This window comes from Dipodomys spectabilis, unplaced genomic scaffold, assembly GCF_019054845.1.
Source record: "Dipodomys spectabilis isolate Male_0828 unplaced genomic scaffold, ASM1905484v1 ptg000297l, whole genome shotgun sequence".
NCBI classification, from domain to species: domain Eukaryota; kingdom Metazoa; phylum Chordata; class Mammalia; order Rodentia; family Heteromyidae; genus Dipodomys; species Dipodomys spectabilis.
In genome coordinates, this window is record NW_024870974.1 from 4,068,657 (window position 1) to 4,090,628 (window position 21,972).

Sequence of the window (21,972 nt, forward strand, 5' to 3'; positions counted from 1 at the left end):
TTGAAGTAAAATGAATATTTAATAAACATTACCTTTCTTATTGAATATAGGTTCCTATATCCTGAAATAATGAGTTGTTCCCTGCTTTATCCTATCATTTAACATAGTTCTGGCATATGTTAAGTATTCAGTATACTTATTGAATTAATGAGTAAGAATGAAATATCATTTACCCACAAAAGTCTCATCTTTCTGTACAGAGCACAGTAGAGGAAGCTCTAAGCTCCTGTAACTTTTCCAGCCATCACCCTATGTCAGATTGACCTCCATTGTAGTAGGGCTGTTCACACGTTTGAGTTGTCTTGTAAAGTGAGATACATGGTGTATGACACAAAACATTTCATATTGAATGAATCAATGAATTAGTGAATAAATATACCCATAACTAATTATAATACAAGCATGGTGAGATAGTTGCTATAATTGTGTATAATACAGTCATACACCGAGCATAGTATGAAAGGTATTATATGAAATCTATAGGAAGTTTTCATGGAACAAATGGTATTTAAGGCAAGATTTGAAACAAACTTAGCTCTGATTAGGAAATGATTTTAAAAAGACCAAGAAATTAGAAGAAGAAAAAGCAAAGCAGGATGGTGAATCAGTAGATAACTTGCCTATTAAGCAAAAGACCCAGAGTTGAAACTCCAGTTAACCCTCCACCCTACTCCCCCAAAAAGCCACTGAGAATGCAAAATGTGTTCATATCATGTCATGCTGAATAATCTCTCTTGGTGTAACACACTTACAGATGAGACGCAAACAGCCTGATGCCCTAGCTATTATGTAGGATATTAGTAATATGAAAACTTTGAAGTGTATTGCTACTTTATTTTAGTAGTAGTGAGGTTTTACATTAGGGACCTCACACTTGGTAAGAAGGCAGTTTCCCACTGGTTCATAGCTCCTTTTTGCACTGGTTATTTTTGAGAGAGGATCTTTTTTTTTTTTTTTTAATGTCAGTCATGGGGTTGAACTCTGAGTCTGAACGTTTTTCCTCAGCTCTTCAGCTAAAGGTTAGCACTCTACCACCTGAGCCACTGTGCCACTTTGGGTTTTCTGAGTGGCATATTGGAGATAAGCATCTCACGGACTTTCCTGCCCAGGCTGGCTTTGAACCGGGATCCTCAGATCTCAGCCTCCTGAACAGTTAGGGTAACAGGCGTGAGCCACCGGCACCCAGTGAGAGGGTCTTTTTGCCTGGACCAGGATGATCCTATTTTATGTTTCCTGGTTAGAGCTAAGGTGACAGCCATCCTTCCCCCCCCCCCCCCCCCCCGCCCCCAGCTTCATCCATTGAGATGCAGTCTCAAAAACTTTGTTACTCAGGCCAGCCTTGAGTAGGATTCTTATGATCTCAGCCTCCCATGTAGAAAAGGCAAAGCAGGACTAGAGGATATGACAGGTACACCACTACATCTAGCTATGGGGTGGGGTAAGAAGGGGTCTTGGAACATTTGCCCAGACTGGACAAAACCACAATCCTCCAGATCTTAGCCTTCTGAGTAGCTAGGTTACAAGTATTAACTACTATTTACAAACTCTTTTCATTCATCTTGTTTTATCCACAGCATCTCTGTGACATAATTACGACATGATTTTCTTATCCCAAAAAAAAGGAAAAATTTAATTTTACTAACCAAAACAGCTGAGTGTACCTGATTAGTAAGCAAAGAATGCTGCAAAAAACACAAAATCAGTAATTATCAGAGTTGGAACTCAAATGCTTAGTGTCTTCAAATCCTTGCTCCACTTGCTGAATCATACTGCCAAATATTAGAATAAGTAAGACATTTATAAGCTTAGTTTGGTATGGCATGTGAAAGCATTGTCATAGTGAAACAGCAATGATTTGATCACAGTCACATTTTCTCAGAAAATCAGTTTAGCCAGAGAAAATATTGGAACAGATATAAATTAAAAGCAAGAACATTTGTAATAGTATAAATTAAAAGCTATTAAACATTTGTAATCTACACAAGAAGGAATTAGAACATAAACAAGGGTGGTTCAGTATAAATTGGATAGAAGCAAAGGACTTAAAGAGTTATCACTTACAATATTTAGGGGATTTGACAGGAAATAATTTGAAATTCAATTGTTTTGAACCTAAGTGACGTGAATAATGGATGTTAATAAAAAGAGCACCAATTTGGGGTAACCATGCATATGGTATCGTGGATAAAATTACATTGAATAAATTTGACCCTTCCAAAGTTTCTAAGGCTTATTAAATGGGAACCTGGCAGCATATGTGGAGAGCACAATTGTGCCCCATTGCTGAGGCAATTCTTTACCAGTACTACTTTGAATGCATTTATTACAGGATTTTTTAATTTTGTTTTTGAACTATCCTTGGCATTGTATAAGCCTGTAAGTTTTTGCCTCTGATCATTTCAAGTAGCCCCTTCCCTGTTTTCTGTAGATTGTTAAATTCATGAATTCTTCAATACTTGGTAACTTGATGGTGTCTCACTACAGTGTTGAAGCTTTCTCTCTATGCACCTCTCTCCCATCTTTACTTTGATAGACTCCTAACTCTGCCTATGTAGTTAAGGACAACTACTAGTTCCTATCTAGGTTCTTCCTTCCTGTCAGCACCCTACAAATTCTTTGCATGAAATTAGCTGGGAAGCTGGGTAGTTGTTGGGTTCATTTTTATTTGCTTATCCTCTGAAAATTACTCTTGTGCCATTTGATTTTTCAAGATTGGCAAACTGATGTTTATAGATTCTGAATTATCTACAACTAGGAGTAGAAATCTGGTTCTGGTTCTTGCATCACGGTTAGAAACAATTCCTTTTAAGAGATACTGATAATATAGTTACAGAGAGGAGAGCTGGGGATGTATTTCAGTTGGTAGCATGCTCAAGGCCCTGATTCCATTCCTACTCCCTCCCTAAAAGAAAAACACTACAGAGACTAGTATAGAGATAAAGATACTGTGAACTAGTTGTTGAAATAATGTGTTTGTAGGAGGTTTTGTGCTTCTTTAAAAAATTTAAATTAGGATGAAGATTTTATATTTTGTTTTCTATAACCCATACTTGAACTCATATACCTTTATATTTTTTCATTTCTCCATTTGTCTTGTCTCTCTCTAGAAAGAACTGTAGATGTCATGATATACATGATGATATGGAGATCAATGGGCTTTATTGTACTAAAGTACTTACATTTTAATGAACTATATAATTATGTAGTTCTGATTGGCATTCTGATAGCTTAAGTATTCCATTGTATATAATGCCAAGATAATATGCATCTCTGTTCTTAAGTGTATAATTGACTGGTGTTGAAAGAATACTTATTTGAGTTCTATAGGTAGTTCCAGTCTTTTTTAATAGTATACTATCCAAGTAAAATAAAATTAGTGTTTTTCAGTTTTCTCTTGTTATTGGGGTTTGAACCTTGCTATTGACAGTCACCATCCAAGGACAGGAAAAGAAGAAATGAAATGTTCTAGCTAAGTAATGAAGCAGGAAAACAAGTGAAATCCTTCTTCCTTCCTCTTTGTTCTCTTGGGGCCCTAGGTAGATAGGATAAAGCCTACTCTTCTGAAATGGGTAGAATTTACCTTGAGAATGTTTTAAAATGCCTACTTCATATGGAAATAGAACATTTAATGAAATATCTGAGGATTCTGTTATCCATTCAGTTTTACACACAAGGACCCTTAAATTTTCAGCAATATTTTTCTACAGTTGTGAAAATATACCCCTAAAATTATTATATTAGTGTTGTATTTGAATTAGCCATTGTCTTGAGTGTTTTAAAGTGAAGATTTTGTATAAATAATCCCTAGCAAAAAAACACATATTCATTCATAACATGGTTTGATAATCATTATGTAATAAATACTTGTGATAATTTTAATTACCTATATATTTTTTAATCGAAAGCTTGGACAAAAACAGAATATTTTAGCCATCCACATTATTGATAGTCATTCTAATTGTGTCTTTTCTTTGTTCTTCATTCATGCCCTGTACTCCTGTTTTTCCTACTAATAGCTGTATGCCATTCCTTGGTTTCTCACCATGTTTACTCGTAAGTATCATTGTCACGGTTAGTATTGTATTAGCAAATGCAGCTCCATTCTATCCTAGTATTTTATATTTGTGATGTTATTAAGAGTGGTTATTAACAGTTACTTAGAAAAGAACTTCAAGTGTTCTAACCTATAAAATACAGGAAGTTTTTGAGGGCAATTTATATAACTAATTTCTGTACATTCTCTAATAATTAATGGTTTTATCTCCTAAACAATGATTTTTCTGGAAACTAAGCACATTATTTGGATGTGACACTTTAATTAGTTACAGATATTAATATAGTTAATATCTCTATTTAAATATGTTACTCATAATAAGTAGAGTAACATTAGAAATATAATCGGTATGTATTATACTAGAAAGACATAAGAAAGTTATAAAATTAGAAAAATTTTAATAGAATTTTTGGTGGGAAGTTAAATTGTTTACAATTCCTAATGGAACTAATACCTTGTAAGTAAGATAATGCTAAGTTTATCTTTATAAATAAAATTTTTATAAGTCATGTAGTTTATAAACCTTGGGAAAAAAATACTTAAATGGGACAAAAATCATGATTTGAAATGGAAAATATCATCTGTTTGACTAATCTGGTTATCAGTTTTTTAGAGGTGTTAGGATACTATAAAAAGCCAAATAAGTGTTTTATTTAAAAAATTTGGAGCTAAGTGTGGTGACTCATACCTGCAATCTGAGGATCACAGTTCAAAGGTAGCTGAGGCAGGAAAGTCCATGAGATGCTTATCTTCAATTACCTAACAAAAAGCTAGCAGTGGAACTATGGCTGAATTGGTCGAGCACTGGCTTTGAGCACAAAAGCTCAGGGACAGAATTCAAGGCCTAGAACTGGTACAAAATTTGGTAACATTCACTGGTTTTTTGTTTGTTTTAACTTAATTTTTTTTAATGTTTCCCACAGATGTATTCCCACTGCACAAAATTTTTCACCTTTGGGATACCTTACTACTTGGAAACTCCTCTTTTCCATTCTGCATAGGAGTAGCTATTCTCCAGCAGCTGCGAGATCGGCTTTTGGCTAATGGCTTTAATGAATGCATTCTTCTCTTCTCTGATTTACCAGGTATAAATATAAGTAAATAGAACCACTACATGCAATTGGATTATAAAATAACATGATGGTTAAAGCCATTTGCAAAGATAATTATGTAAGCCTTCACAATCTTTACTCCTGCAACCTTATTACCACTCTGGATTCTCTCCTTGTTCTTTGCTAGCCCTACATTGCAGATACAAATTTGGGTCATATGAGTTCACTGGTTTATTTCCATCTTAGTAGTGCCAGCAAAAGGGCAAAAGGTGGGGGTGGGTAACATATTTACCCTTTTGCTTAGGACAGAGCTGTTTATCTTCTGCTGATGGAGAGTAAGTAAAGGCCACTTGAGAAGGTGCTTGAAAATACATGTTTATATAAAGATGGTAATTCACAGGGATCTTTCTTCTCTCTTAGTCCTAGCCCCAGCTGCTTGCAAACAATTGAGTGGTTTGCAAAAGGAAATGCTGTTTTCTTGGGACAGTTTGATTATAAGTTCTAGAGAAGGGCTGGGAAGGTGGCTCAGTGGTAGAGCCCTTGCCTTGCATGCCTGAAGCCCTGGGTTCGATTCCTCAGCACCACATAAGCAAAAAGAAAAAAGCCGGAAGGGGTGCTGTGGCTCAAGTGGTAGAGCGCTAGCCTTGAGCTGAAGAGCTGAGGGACAGCACCCAGGCCCAGAGTTCAGGCCCACAACCGGACCCAAAATAAATAAATAAATAAATAATAAGTTCTAGAGAATTCTGTGTCATGTAGTATAAGGTGGTAAGTTAAGCTCTATAGGAGTCTTCACTCACAACTGAAGAGTTTGAAAACTGAGTGGTTGAATGTACATTAAATGTAGAAATAGGGATAGTAACCATAGCTTTGATACTATGTTTAAAAGACAGAATATAATTACCTAAAATATAAATAAATCTATAAAAGCAAAAATTGGGTACAAAAATGTTAACCTTTTTTTACCAATTATTTATGGGCTCCATCATTTCTGCTGATCTTATTGCTACAGCCCATATCTTCAGGCAAGCATTGTTTATGTTAATAAATACACTTTGATCCTGGTAATCAAACAGGAAACAAAAGAAAGTACTTTAAGATTATATACTCTAGTGACAAGCACCAGTGCCTAACACCTATAATCCTAGCTTCTTGGGAGGCTGAGATCCAGAAAACCACATTTTGAAACCATCCTGGTCTACAAGATTTCATTTCCAAAAATAATTACAAAAAGATAGGCTAGAGATGTAACTCAACTAGTAGAACACGAGTGAAACAAGCAAACAAGTACAAGGAGGCCCTGCATTCAGACTCAGCAACCTGAAAAAATAAGTTATACATTTAGGCCTGTTTGAGGTCAGCCTGGACACAAAGATAGCAAGACCCTATCACAAAAATTAGGTGGACATGGTGGTATACTTCTGTAATGCTAGCTATGTGGGAAGCATAGGTAGGAAGAGTATGATCTGAGGCCTGTCCCAGGCAAAAAAGCATTATCTGAAAAATATCTAAAGAAGAGCTAGAGGTTTGGCTCTAGTAGCCCTGAGATTAGAACCTAAATACTACCCACTCCAAAAAGTGATTATACTATTATTTAGCTTTCTGAGAAGGAATAAGGAACTGCTGCCTACCCTGGTTTTATTTGAGGAACGATTTGTTTTTGATAGTCTATCATCTCTCTCTTGTCTTATTTGGGAAAACAACAAAAATGCCTTGGAATAATTTAACATTTTTCCTTACCCTCCCCTACCCTCCCCACTGTTATAAATATCACCATCAGCTAATCTATCAAATTTTAATTAAAGTTATTTATTACATAAACAAGTAATATTTTTATGGGAGATTCTTCATGAAAATTAAGGACTTTTTTTTTGCATTTGGTTGTGAACATGAACAAAGAAGCTAGTTTCCCAAACTAAGAATGTTGTCTGTACCCTACAGATGTTTTCTTAGTGTTCCCAACTTCCCAAAATAAACAGAGGAAGATTGATTAGGATTGAAATCATTTTTCTGGTCAATTACATAAACATAATAAGTTGTGAATGCTGATGTACTTTTTTGGGGGAGGGCGGGAGGGAGTCAGTCATGGGGCTTGACTCTGGGCCTGGGTGCTGTCCCTGCGCTCTTCAGCTCAAGGTGAGCGCACTTCTGGTTTTCTAGTGGCTTATTGGAGATCAGAGTGTCACGGACTTTTCTGCCCGGGCTGGCTTTGAACCGTGATCCTCAGATCTCAGCCTCCTGAGTAACTAGGATTGCAGGCGTGAGCCACCGGTGCCCAGCCTGATAGTACATTTTTAAAACAAGAAAATTTAATACTTTTTCTATTCCACACATAAATGTTTCCATAATCACTGGTAAGGGAATTGATCTTAATATTTTATAAGCAGATGAGTAATAACTCGGCTTATCCAAGAAACAAGTTGTTTCTGAAATTTTAAAAAAGATAGATTTGTTATATCTGCATAGTTAAGGTAAGCTAGCTTACTTTGTGCACAGAAAATTCCATCTATTGAGGTGACTTGTCCTATCCACGGTGCTGTTATTTTGGCTCATTACCATTCACTCTGTATGAAGACAGACAGACAGACAAACAGATAGAAAAGAAAGAAAAGAATGTAACATTTAAGAAACATAAAGAAAACCAGGCACCAGCGAGTTACGCCTATATTTCTAGCTACTCAGAAAACTGAGATCTGAGAAACATAGTTCAAAGCCAGTCAGAAAAGTCTGTGAGACTCTTATTTCAGATTAACTACTAGAAAGCCAAAAGTGAAAGTGTGTCCTTGAGCAAAAAAGTTCACAGACAACACCAAAGCCTGAATTCAAACCATAGGACTAGTACCCCCCCCAAAAAAAATTTTTTTTAAAGAAACAGGACTTCAGTACAAACTTTGCTCTTAAATATACCTGTGGTTTCTTCTTGGGTTTGTATGTGTGTATGTGTGTTTATGGAGTGTACTTGTTTAGGATATCTTAAGTAGGTTTAAAAAGATACTTTATTCCTGTCATCCTGAGTCCCCCAGCTCTGTTTGAAGGACTTTGAAAGTGCTCAGAGGAGTCATAAAAAGTGAACCTTCATAGTTAAGTGCCAGTGGTTTACCCTTATTACCTTAGCTAACTTATAATCCTACTCAGAGGCTTAGATTTGAGATCACAGTTCAGAGTTATCCCAGGAATACCAAATCTTGTGACTAATCTCAAAATTAACCAGCAAAAGCCAAAAGTGGAAGTGTGGCTTAAGAGTTCCAGCAGGAAGCAAAAATGGCAAATGAGAACATGAGGCCCTAAAGTTAAGCCCTAGTACCAGCATGTATGCATCCATAAATAAATAAATAAATATCGCTCACACCTGTAATCCTAGCTACTCAGGAGGCTGAGATCTGAGGATCGTGGTTCAAAGCCAGCCAGGGCAGGAGAGACTGTGAGACTCCTATCTCCAATAAACCACCAGAAAACCAGAAGTGGCGCTGTAGCTCAAGTGGTAGAGCGCTCGCCTTGAGCTGAAGAGCTGAGGGACAACGCCCAGGCCCAGAGTTCAAGCCCCACGACCGACAAAAAAAAAAAATAATAAAATAAATAAATAAATAAATATCCCAATTATCACAAGCACACTAATATACTCAAGACATTGGATTATATAAGCATAGACTACTGTTGAAAAAGAAAGTTCGTTTTTTGTTTGTATTTCCAGTCCTGGGGCTTGAACTTGGGGCCTGGGCACTGTCCTTGAGCTTTGGTGCTTAAGATTAATGCTCTGTCATTTGAGCTAAGTGCCACTTCGGGTTTTTCTGAGTAGTATATTGGAAATAAGAATCTCACAGAATTTCCTGCCCTGGCTGGCTTGGAACTGCGATCTTCAGATCTCAGACTCCTGAGTAGCTAGGATAACAGGCCACCAGAGCCACCAGTGCCCAGTTCATTTCTAACTTGATACATATTTTTAAAATAAAAAACAGGAGTAAGCATTGATGTGAACTCAGTAAATATGTTAATGAAATCCCACTGAGTTTAACAAGAAAAAAAAAGTAATTATAGTCTTTGCTGAAGCTGATTGATAGATTCACTGTTCAGACCATCTTTTGAGAGAAATATAATAGGAAATTACCAAGTTATTGGACTTAACAACAAAATAGGCATCATTCTTAACGTTTTCTACAGAAAGAGGCTCAATATCCTCTTTGAGAGTATGGAATGTACAACCAGGTCACCAGGTTCAAATCCCACCTCTTCCACTTCTGTGTAAACTAAGTGATATAACCTCTATTGCCTCATCATTGTGTTGTCAGTATATCTAGAGAAAGCAGCACCTAGAAATGAGCAGTTGTTACTTAGTAATTATTACTTTGTACTTCATTTTTCCCGTTGTTTCATAACATGCTTTCCTGTTATATAAATGCAACAGTCATTCCCATATGGTGTTTTTAATATAAATTCCTGAAGTAGTTATCTTATAGATTTCCTTGTCAGTGAATGCTAATGAGGAATTACATTAGAATTCAAGTAATACTTCCATGTCAAGTGTATATTATAACTGAGAATACCTTTTCCTTACTTAGAGCCAGCATAATTTAGTAGAGAAAGAGTACATGCTTGGGAGTCAACATAGTTGTGAATTCAAGACAGTTAATGGTTCTTTTGTTCACTACCTGTGCAATCTGGGAAATATTTAGTTTGGTACTATTACTGACCAAACATAGTCTAAATGTTGAATTGAGATAATCCACGTTTACTCCCAGCAGTGACACATACTGGCCATGTGAACTTTGAAAAATGTAATCACACTGGAAACATATTCCTGTGTATTATGGAAGTTTCAGCAAATTGGAATGAATATGTATTCTAGTGTTATGATAAGCATTAAAGATACATAAAATACTTTTAAACTACAGGTAGCACTTAAAACTACAGGTAGTTTTAAACTTTAAACTACAGGTAGCACTTAGTATTTTAAATACACAATCAACAGAATTTTTTTCTTCTTTCTCTATTCCTTTACTTTGATTTCTTCTTTGAGATTAAAAACTTAGTAGAAAGTTTTACTGTAATTCTTTTGGCCAAGAATTGGTCTCAACGTCTCTTGCTTTGCAGTGGATGATAGAGTGTGATTTTGCATTCCAATCAGGTACAAGTGGTGCTAGAAATTGTTGCTAAAAGTTCTTGACATGAATTGGTATGTGTGCTGTGTTAGTACTAGAGGAAATAACTATGAGATCGGTACATTTGGCATGCAACCTAAAAATAGTTGCAGAGTATTGTGGAAGGAATATTGCACTTTTCATAGCACTATTCCATACTAGATTTTGGCCATGTTAGTAATAGGAGAAGCATCAAAGTTACATCTTCAGCCCAATTATGGGAATCTTCATTTGCCAGTGTTCATTCTGTTCTACCTCTCTGGTAATTATCTGCTATCATCTCCATTTGTCTGATTTCTCTTAAGAAAAATTTAAGAATATCCAAATAGTGTTGAATATGAGGATAATATAAAAAGTAATAAATTTAGAGGGGATTTCTATTAGCTGATGTGTTTAAATGTTTTGTTGTTGTATTTCATTTATATAGTTGATATTGACATAGTAATGTCATTTTTTTGTGATTGAAACAAATTCTTAAAATGCCTATCTGCATTCCTGAATGCCTTCAAATGTGGTTGTAGGTTCAGGAGAGTGTTTCTAAGAGAACCTACAGAAAGAAGTTGAGAAATGAGTTTGAAAGAATCCTTAAGGTATTCTGAGATTAAAAATGTGATTTTAACATTTAAATTAAGAAATATATATATATACCTAAAGTATTCTAGAAGGAAATACTGAGTATACCAAATGGAATTTGGGCAAATAAAAAATTCCGAATCCTTTTTTCCAGAAGAAATTACGTTGAAAAATCATAGTTGTGGAATGTTAGTTTAATTAGTGAAGCCTTATTTAAAGGAAAAGTTTTAACCAAAACTTAAAACATATTTTATTTCATTCATACTTCCATACAGTAGAATTTAATTGTCAACATAATGAAGAACAAAATAATCTCTAATTATTTTCACTAATCTCAAAAGTATTACACATTTTGGATGGATAGATAGGAGAAATTTATTTCTATCAACTTAAGACAATTGCTGTAATTTTGCTATATTTAATGTAGCAAAGCATATTTTGTAAAGGCATCACTTTTTTAGCAATTATGTACCACATTGTAAGTGTGTAATTAGTAATTCAAAAGTTTTTAAAAAATATTTTAAAATATTTTGAGGCTAAAACAAAGCCAATATATACAAATTGAGATATACAACAAAGTGATAAAACATGCAAACACCATAATGCCATGTATCATTATTTTCCTGTTCATACCCAAGATAGGATTGGACAGTTAGTAAAAATGAGGAAGAAACTCAATTCCAGTTATGAAATTATGTAGATTTCTGGGTAATCATTTGGGCATGGAAGAGGAAAAGAGCAGTGAATCGTCTTGGTTGTGACTTCTCATGGACTTATAACGTATTGTTGGCAAACCAAGACCTTACCCATTTTCATTTCTTACATTAGTGAACAATATTAAGCTGTTTTCTAGTCTAGCCATGTATAAAATCTTTACATTCATACGACTTAAGATTTGCTTAATATAGCATGTGGTTATAGAATAAGTCATATTATAAGTTAGGGTGCCCCATTCAGTTTGAATTACATATAATAAATAATTTTAATATAAAACTAATTATTTATTTGAAACTCACTACTAAATTACTTTGCATTTGTTTCGCTAAACATTTCAATCTTGACTATAAATGTTAAAAATTACCATTTAGGAAAAAACAATATAGCAAACTATAAGGCAATGTAAACATAAGCAAATAAATATTCTCAGAGGTAGAAAACTAGTCTCAAAATTATCAGACAGTAGTGGAAAACTTCTCTGTATTAACATAAAACTTGTGGTGTATTTCCTCGCATAGCATATAATGATATGCCAACACCACAGTGACACTTTATTTAGCCTCCTAACTTAGCAAATTGTAAACATTTGATTTTTAGATGTTTCTGAGCGATAGTCTGAATACAGGCATATGGTTTATACCATCTGTAACTATCGAAACAGGAATGTGCGATTGGCAGGAAGCACAAAATAACTCACTCATACATGCCAACACTAGATTTATTTTTTTTCCCAGTCGTGTGGACTGGGCCTGGGCACTGTCCCTCAGCTCAATGCTAGTACCCAACGACTTGAGCCACAGAACCACTTCTGGCTTTTTTCTGCTTATGTGGTGCTGAGAAATCGAACCAGGGCCTCATGCATGTGAGGCAAGTGCTCTACCACTAAGCCAAATTCCCAGCCCCAACACTAGATTTTAAAAATACATAATGCTGGGTGGGCAGTTGTCATGTATGTTAGAAACAGTAAACTTTGAGCAATTAAAAATGTGCTCCTGGTACATGTCTCTAATCCTAGCTACTCAGGTGTTGGTGATTAGGAAAATCATAGTTCAGTCTAATTAAAACAAAAAGGTGCCATCTTGATAGAAAAAGCTGGGCATAGTGAACAGCACTATTCATAGCATATAATAAGAAGCACTCAATAGATGCTATCTACCTTAAAATGAAAATCTAGCAATTTTATCCTTTCAGTTTACTATATCATAGTACTGGTTACATTTTATAAGCACTTGTTTTGTTCATAGCACTCCATTCAAATAGGAATTAAATTGCTTTAATTGCAGGTCAACTATTCTAATCTAACTGTGTACTTGATTTCTCATACAGAAAACTGTTTCCCAGTAAATAATTTGTTTCATAGCATATTGTATATAGAAATTTTATCTTCTAATTCTTCTATCCAGAATCATCATCCCTGCCCCTAACACCTAGAGTACTGAAGTGAAAGCAGAGGTGAGGTGTCAGAAATCACATTTTCTACATGTTTTCATGGTCTCCTAACTTACCTATTTTGTATTTTTCCCTTTTACTGTTGTCATCTCATTCCTGACCTAAATAATGTCAATGGTTACAAATATCAAATAAACTCAAATTTTATAGTAGGCAAAAACTTGAGATTATAATATGGACGAGTATACATGAAGGGCTAGGGATGTAGATCAGTGGTAGAGGACTTGACTAGCAGATGCAAGGCTCTGAGTTCTATCTGCAGCTCCATACAAAGTGTGTATAGATATGCTATTTGCATTTTGTAAGAAGTATGTGCACATTTAAAATTTCTTAACATGTTTACACTGATTTTTTTTAGTTACGTATTTGGATAAAAGGAATAAGAATTTAGTGACTTCTAAACCTTCAGCTGTGTAACCCTAAGTAATAAAGATTTAAAGAGTATATTTGTTCTCTACACACATAAGGTTGTACATTTTTTCAGAGTAAAGTATTCCTTTGCTAAGACAAAGCAATTATGAAGTTTTAGCAAATTTTCATTTATTGATTTGAGGCAGAAGTGTATTCATGAATGCCTAACCATTGAAAAGTTTAATATCAGTGCTATTAAGGGTGAATATAACCATCAATTGAGTGGACAATCACTGCTACAACCTTTCTAGCATTCAGCATTACCTTAATAAAGCAAAAAGGAAGTATTGATGTGTTAGAGGTTTTGCCAAGTAAAAATGTATATCATAGGTATATCTCAAATTTCTGAAATACTTTATAGAGGGTTTATTTTTAACCATACCAGTGAGAAATGATCTGGATTTTGAATGACCAGGTTCTTAATTTAATTTGGGGATAACTACAAATAAAATAGGGTTGCTATAATATTTGTGTATATAATATCATATTTGTAAACAGTGACTCAATTTTTTAACTGTAAGATTTGAGTCAAATATAACTGATTATAACCAACTGGCTATAAATGCATGACCTCTTTATTATTTAGTTATGGTGATGAGTACTACCATAGTAACTAGTTTTAAATAAGAGGAGTTAGGGATCCTTCCCTAAGTAAGTAGTGGTCGAGGCAATATTGTTTACATGACATTGGCAGTGTAGAGAGAGGAGAATTTTCTAGGCAAATGATTAAAATGCTGAAAGGCCCCAACAAGTTAACTCAACTGATGACTCATTGTGGCTTGAGCACTTGGAACAAAATGTGAAGCAGCTAGAAAAGAGACTAGAGGTAAAATTAGAAAAAGATTATGTGAGATTATAGGTAGGTTATAGGGAGATAGTTGTAAAGTGTTTGTGGTGACACATTCTTTTCAGTGCCTTTGCAAAATGAAAAATACTGAAAATAGCTTCAATACCAAAATACAAATGCTACCTTGATATTTTGAAGTAGTCATGTCTGTACATTCCTTTAAAAGAGTTTCATCATCAGCAAATCCAAACATTATTAACCTAAGTGTTCCTTGTGGTAATCCATAATTTTTGTTTCTTATAGGGTAGAGAACTGGCTTAGTGATGAAGTAAATCAAGTTGTAACACGTAATTGTTTAGTAAAGTTGTTAGAAACTTGATAAACCATTTTACCTGAAGCCAAGAAACCAATTCTAAGTTTTTCTTCTTAGAATTGCAGCAGAATAGCCATAATAGGAATTAAATATGAGGAATTTAATTATGGTCCTCCTCTCCTACACTCACCCATAAAAAATACATATTAAATTAGGATCTAGATGTTCTTCTAAATTCTTTCTATTTTAAAGCTGATTAAGGAGAAAGTGCTTCACTTCTTTTTATTTTCATTGTTTATGTGGTCACTGATATAAAATTCCATGAAAATGACTGTCAAAATATCATTAAGTGATGTCAGTTTTGAGAGCATGGGGAAAGCATATTGCTGTGTTATTTTATGGAAAATTTGCAATTGAAAACAGATGTTACAGTATATCACTTCTAAGCTGAAATAGTGATCTTGAAAAACACAAAGCCAGTAGCACAGCCAAGGAAGATTTTCAGATCACATTATGACTCCAGGGTCTTAGTCAGGGTTGAGCAGAATTTTCTGCTTACCTTACGTGTAGACTGGAGTTGTTTGTGTGTCTTAGCCCTGGTCTCACATGGTCAAGAATATCCACTGCCTGTTATATGACTGACAAGCGTTTCCTTTTCATGAATATTTATGAAAAGTGCAAAAAAAAATTAAGTTTATATGTTATTAAACATGTGATTTCAAGAGTCCAGTGATGGAATTTGTTTTGCTGTTGTTTGTATGTGACATAGGTTTAAAATACACAAAATACCACTCACTTTTGAGGTATACCATGAAAACCTTTGTAATCAGAAACTATCCTTAAAAGTTCCCACATACACTGCTAATAATATTGCAAGAATATTAAGAACCAAACATACTGTGTTTCATGCATTTATCATGTATTGTTCCATATATGTTATATAAAAATAATAGTACTCATGGTTCACATTTCATTTCTCTCTACCTGATCCTGTACCTTTACATTTAGCATGAAAATGGAAGATCTTTCTACTGCCTGTGTGATCTTCAGCAGAGCAGAAACTAGTTAACTCAACCACATTTAAATACGTGACAAACAAATGTAAAAACATTTTAATTCTTACCAATTATATGAAAATTGATTTTGACACAAGCTTCTAGCTCCCACAAAACAAAAAGGAAAAGGAAAAGAAATCAAAGACTCCTCCTTTGTTTCTGGTTCCTCATTATGTACAACAGGAAAGGAGCTGCAGCTTTCCTGTGCTGTATCCTCCAAGCTATTGCACTGTTCTTTTTTCTAAAATGTGCCATATGCCACTCTCAACATCAGCCCCTTTGTACTACATTACCTTCTCCACTGGTAGCTGACAGTTATGGTAAGACCAGAAAGCAGTTTAAGTACCGTATGTCAATAATGTTTATTGCATCTCTTATTTATGTCTCACTTCATTGGAGACATTAAGCAGCAGGGATGATAGATGCACAGTGAAATGGGCCAATAATTACACTCACACATACTGGATTTGAAAGGCTAGATGAATGAAAGCAGAAGCCCAGTATACATGCCTTCATTTTCCCTTGGACATTACTAAGATGGTGTTTCATATAGTTTTTTCTAAAATTCACATAAAATCCTGTAATTTTTTCCTAAAAACTAGAGAATACTCAAAATTCCTCATCACCCTTTCCAAGGCGGATTCACTCACTTTTCCCTTAAGATAAATAAGATTAGTATAGCCTTGCATCTAATGAGATGAAAATATTGGAAGTTTAGAAATAGCATAAGTGTAACACAGAAGTATGAAGTTGCATACCATTTCGATGTAAGTAGAATGCTAATGAAGTGACTTAGCAGGAAAGATAAAAGTTAATAGTATCTAGTCCTGCGGGTTATGGTGATGGTGGTAAACGTTGGTGAAATAGTCAGACCAGTGACTTATGGATAGCATGCCGAGAAATTTGAGCATTCTGTATTCAATTTAAGTGGAATAAAAATACAGCATTTTATATTAATTTTAGAAAAATAATGATAGCTACGCTGTAGAAGTAGAATTGGGCTCTTGAAAAATGCTGTGTTCTACCAACCCAGATGCCCCTCAGTAGATGAATGGATCAAGAAGATGTGGTATATATACACAATGGAATTCTATGCCTCCATCAGAAAGAATGACATTTCCCCATTTGTTAGGAAATGGAAAGGCTTGGAAAAAATTATATTAAGTGAAGTAAGCCAGGCCCAAAGAAACATAGGTCCCATGGTTTCCCTTATTTGCAATATCTAGTATAGGTATGAGTCAAGCAGAAAAAGTCAGATATGTGATGTTAGGAAAACAAAACCTCAAATATGTATTTTAATGTTTTTGTTTCTTTCATGCATGTGTTTCTAATGCATTTATAAGATTATTTCTTCGTTGCTTTGTATGTCCCTCCCCCACAGTGTAACCCCTGCTTTCACTATATTTGATGTCAGTATAACATGTGGAGGAGACGGGGACAAACAAGTCGTTTAAGGATTCAGGTGGACCTGTTGCAACAATGAGAAGTACAAAATGTCATGTCAAAACCAGCTTTACAATGTCGGTGGGGGGGGGGAGGGGGGGTATGATTGGATGGGAGGGAGGGGGGAGGCTGGGAAGGGAGGTGAAGGGTAAACAAAGGAGGAGGATGCAATGCTTGGTAAGAAATGTATGCATTATCCTGCCCATGTAATTGTAACCCCTCTGTACAGTATGTTCTCAAATAAAATAAAATAAAATTTAAAAAAAAAAAAAAAAAAAAAAAAAAATGCTGTGTTCTAAGCAATGAAAAATAATCATACAAAATCTTGAGAGATTTCCAATGTTTCCAAATGCATTCTCTTTAGCTAGCAATATTTTTTTATCCTTACTTATAGTACATAGATTGAGGATGATACTCAGTAGGAACAATTCTTAAATATGGATTGTGAGTTACTCAGATTTTTTGGAAGATTTTCAGAATCTATACCATAAATACCTACTGTAATTATATTTAATCTCAGGATATTAAGTAACCTTGAAGTAACTCACTCAAAGCAGATAAAGGAATGCTTGAGGGCCAAACTTTCCAGACCTGTTGGTCTTTTTTCAAATGTAAATGATTTGGGAAATAAATACTTTATACTTTAATAACTTAAGACATGTTATCTATAACTACACAGTTAACTTAAGTCACAGAGCTTATATTTTACATTTTTCCTCTTCAACAGAAATGGCAGGGGATTGGGATTATAATACCTGCCTTCAAATACCATTGTAAGAACTAAATGGACTAAAGAAAATATACAGTATCTATCACATAGTAAATGCAAGTGTCATTTTCTCTTTCTATTCTCCAAACTTTCTCCACTTTGTAACCTTGTAATAGCAAATAAATCTAAATGCATGACTCGTACACTGTGTTAGATTTGACAAAATACTTGGGAAAGATTTTGGGAAAAAAAAACAGTTTCAGGGACTGGGAAGGTGGCTCAGTGGTAGAGCGCTTGCCTTGCATACCTAAGGCCCTGGGTTCGATTCCTCAGCACCACATAAGCAGAAAGACAAAAGCCAGAAGTGGCACTGTGGCTCAAGTGGTAGAGCACTAGCCTTGAGCTGAAGAGCTGAGGGACAGCGCCCAGGCCCAGAGTTCAGGCCCCACGACTAGACCCCCCCCCCCCAAAAAAAAAAATCGGTTTCAGAGTTTTTGACAGTGTCCTGTGATTATGTCTTATTTAATAAATGGCAATGAAGTTGGAAATGAATGGAGCACACTCAGAAGGCTGAAGCACAAGGATCATGAATTCAAGGACACCCTGAGCTACATAGAGAGATCCTGTCTGGACAAAAAGGAAAAGGAAATTAAAATGAATGCCACCTATAGTACACTTTACTAAAAGTTGCAGTAAATCTTTTGTCTACCTATTCCAAACTCAGCTACCCCCCTCTCCTCTATTTTATTCTGCTAAGGTGACAACATTATCATAGTGAACAGAATAGAGTTTTACATAAGAATATGTGATTATTTATTTCTTGATATACTGTAATAATCATATTTAATGTCAAGTGAAACATAGATAAAAGTGTATACACAGCATATATAGCCCATATTATAATCCCAGACAACCCAACATTTTAGTCACTAGTCCTCTGATTAAATGCCACATTATTTTTATTGGCATTTTTTTCTAATCTTAAACATATATTTTATAGAATTATTTACATATGGTTTTGTCTTTTTGTATCAGCAAAGCGATCCAACCCTTATAATTTGCTCTTTTTTTCTCATTATCTTTGTAGAAATTGACATTGAACGTTGTGTTCGAGAATCAGTCAACTTGTTTTGTTGGACTCCTAAAAGTGCAACTTATCGACAGCATGCTCAGCCTCCAAAGGCAAATTCTGACAGTGGGGTCAGAAGTTCAGCACCTTACTTCTCTGCTGAATGTGCAGACCCTCCAAAGACAGATCTGGTATGTATTTGCAGATACAGATTGTAAACTCTAAGTTGGATGCTAAAATTAGTAAATCCTAGTATAAGTATTGCTTTTAGTATATTGTCATTTGTGTACTCTTAATGTAGCTCTTTTCCACAATATGAATATTCCTAAATGTACTTCTGTGTCCATTTGGACATTGCAACTGGGAAGAGTACTATAACTTACTCCTCCATGTAACAAGTTTTGTTTTCTATGAATGCATAACATCTATACATTGTTTTAGAACAAAAGATTATACAAAGGAAGAATATAAAAACCAGAAAGACTGAGAGTCATTAATAGGAAATTATTTACTCATTTACAAAAGAAATGACAATTCAGGGCTGGGAAGTTGGCTCCGTGGTAGAGTGCTTTCCTCACATGCATGAGGTCCTGGGTTCGATTCCTCAGCACCACATAAGCAGAAAAAATCCATAAGTGGCGCTGTGGCTCAAGTGGTAGGGCGCTAACTCTGAGCTGAAGAGCTGAGGGACAGCACCCAGGCCCAGATTCAACCCCACAACTGACAAAAACAAAAAGGGAGGGAGGAAGGAAGGGAGAGGTAGGAAGTAAGGAAGGGAGGGAGGGAAGGAGGGAATGAGGGAGGGAGGGGGAAGGAAGGAAATGACAATTCAGAAGGCTGTGCCATCAGCTTCTTTAACATAATCCATGTTATTAAAGCCAATTTAGAAATATGGTCAATGTTACCTTAAGTTATAATAATTCTTATGTTGTAAATGTTCTAGTTACTGCCATGTACTTAATTCTTTCCATTAAAATTGAATTTTAGTTAATAAGTGCAAATCATTTGGGGGATTGATAATTTTTAACAGGATAAACTTGTTAAATGTAATCTAATGATGATAATAATCTAATAATGAAACATTTTCAAATTATATTTAACATGTTAAATAATAGATTCCATAGATTGTATTGCTTAAGTTTCTAGTATTTTCATAGTGATTTACTTCTCATTTTACTATCTTATAGAATCTCTTGGCTATTTACTTAATGACCTATAAATATATAATTTTCCAGTTATATTTCTGATTATTTTTGCCATATATTTTGGACAGGCTTCAACAATAAAGCAAATAAAATCATTGGCAATAGGTAGATTTGCTTTTTTCTTCATTGAATATAAACACTTCTAATTTCAATAAAAAGTTTATTTTGTTTTTAACTAATCATAAAGTTATGCATAATTATGAGGTACCATGTCATCTTTTGACACATGTATACCTTGCATAATGTTCAAGTCAGGTAGATATATTCATCTCCTCAGATGTTGTGAAAACATCTGAACTTCTTGCAACTAGCATTTTCAAAATGTATACTACATATCATTATCTGTACTTCCTTTGCTGTGCCTTGCAAGACCAGAATTTCTTCTAACTATAACTTAAATGTATTCCTCTGAATCAATTTTTTTGCCTGTACTTTAACCCCATTACTGTAATATTAACATTTGTAAGATCAACTCTTTTCCAAATACAAGCAAAATCATGCAGTATTTGTCTCTCTTTACCTGACTTGTTTCACTTTATCTGTGGTTTCATCCATGCTATCACAAATGATAGAATTTCTTTTTTTAATGGCTAATTATCCTTCAGTTGTGTATGAAGACATTATATGTATATACATCAGCTGATATGTCTTTAGGTTATTTCCATTTTGTGGTTAGAGTGAATACTGCTTCAGTTAACATACCCACGAATGTATCTCTTCAGTGTACTGATTTCATTTCCTTTGGATATATTCCCAGCACTGGAATCATATTTTCACTCAATTTAACTTCTTGAAGAGTATCCATTCTGTATTTCACAATGACTATATTTACAAACCTTCCCAACAGCAGTGGGTAAGGTTTCCATTTCCCTCCATCCTCACTGTCACTTATCGTTTGCCTTTTTGATAAAGTCATTCTCGCTGCAGTGAGGAAATATTCTGTCCTGATCTTGATTTGTATTTGCGTAATAATTAGTGAAGTTGAGCATTTTTAATGTTTTTTTTTCCAGTTGGCCATTTGTATTCTTTTGAGGAATAACTATTTTGGTGTATTTATATAATTGATGGTGGTGGGGAGTTTTTGCTAATGAGCCATGTGCATTCCCTATATGTTCTGGATATTAGTCCCTTATCAGAAATGTGATTTGCAAATATATTTCTCATTTTTAGATTCTCTTCACTCTGTTATTTCCATTACTACACAAAAGCATTTGAGTTTGTTCTAATCCCATTTGTCTGTTTGTGCTCTTGTTTTTTATCTTATGAAAACCTTTGCCTATTTTAATGTCCTAAAGTGTTCTCCTCTTATATTTTCAGTCTCATTTAAGTCTGTTGTCCACTTTGAGTTGACTTTTTTTCTTCTTTATTCATGTGTGTGTGTGTGTGTGTGTGTGTGTGTGTGCACGCATGTGTGCACACACCTGGGCACACTCCCTGAGGTTTTTGTTTTCTTTTTGCTTAGAGCTAGTGTTCTACCACTTGAACTACTGCTCCATTTCTGGGTTTTTTGGTAGTTAATTGGAGATGAGATTTTTGTGGACTTCTTGCCCGGGCTGACTTCAAACCACAGTCCTCAGACAGCCTCCTGAGTAGGAGGTGTGAGTCACCTGTGTTTGGCTTGAGTTGACTTTTGCATAGACATTAGTCCAACTTTCTCTGAAACATTTACTGAAAAGTCTGTCCTTTGTCCACTGTGTTGTTAGCACCTTGTCAAAGACCTTTTGGTCTCTTACTCTATTCCACTGGTATATGAGACTGTTTTATGTCATTATTGTATTGCTTTAATCACTCTAGCTTTATAGCACAGGCATTGAAATCAGGTTATTGTAATGTGTCCTGCTTGTTCTTTTTACTCTAGTTGGTTTTGGCTTTGGGATTGTTGTGATTTGATAGAAATCTGTAAATATCTTTTTCTAGTTCTATTGAATTTTTACTTGTATCTTAATGAGCATTATACTGTCTCTTTAGATTGGTTTTTGTGTTTTTTGGGTTTTTTTTTTTTT

General features: G+C 34.8%; 1 protein-coding gene across 2 annotated transcripts in view; it reads left to right on the plus strand.

Moving 5' to 3' along the window:
- The window catches only part of Tbck (TBC1 domain containing kinase), a 122,581-nt gene that overhangs the window by 67,663 nt on the left and 32,946 nt on the right, over window positions 1-21,972 (plus strand). For both annotated transcript variants that reach the window (XM_042701620.1, XM_042701619.1), the window contains exons 22-24: window positions 4,017-4,053; window positions 4,978-5,139; window positions 18,783-18,955. In XM_042701620.1, coding sequence (XP_042557554.1) covers window positions 4,017-4,053; window positions 4,978-5,139; window positions 18,783-18,955 — 372 coding nt within the window. The remainder of the gene's footprint in view (window positions 1-4,016; window positions 4,054-4,977; window positions 5,140-18,782; window positions 18,956-21,972) is intronic.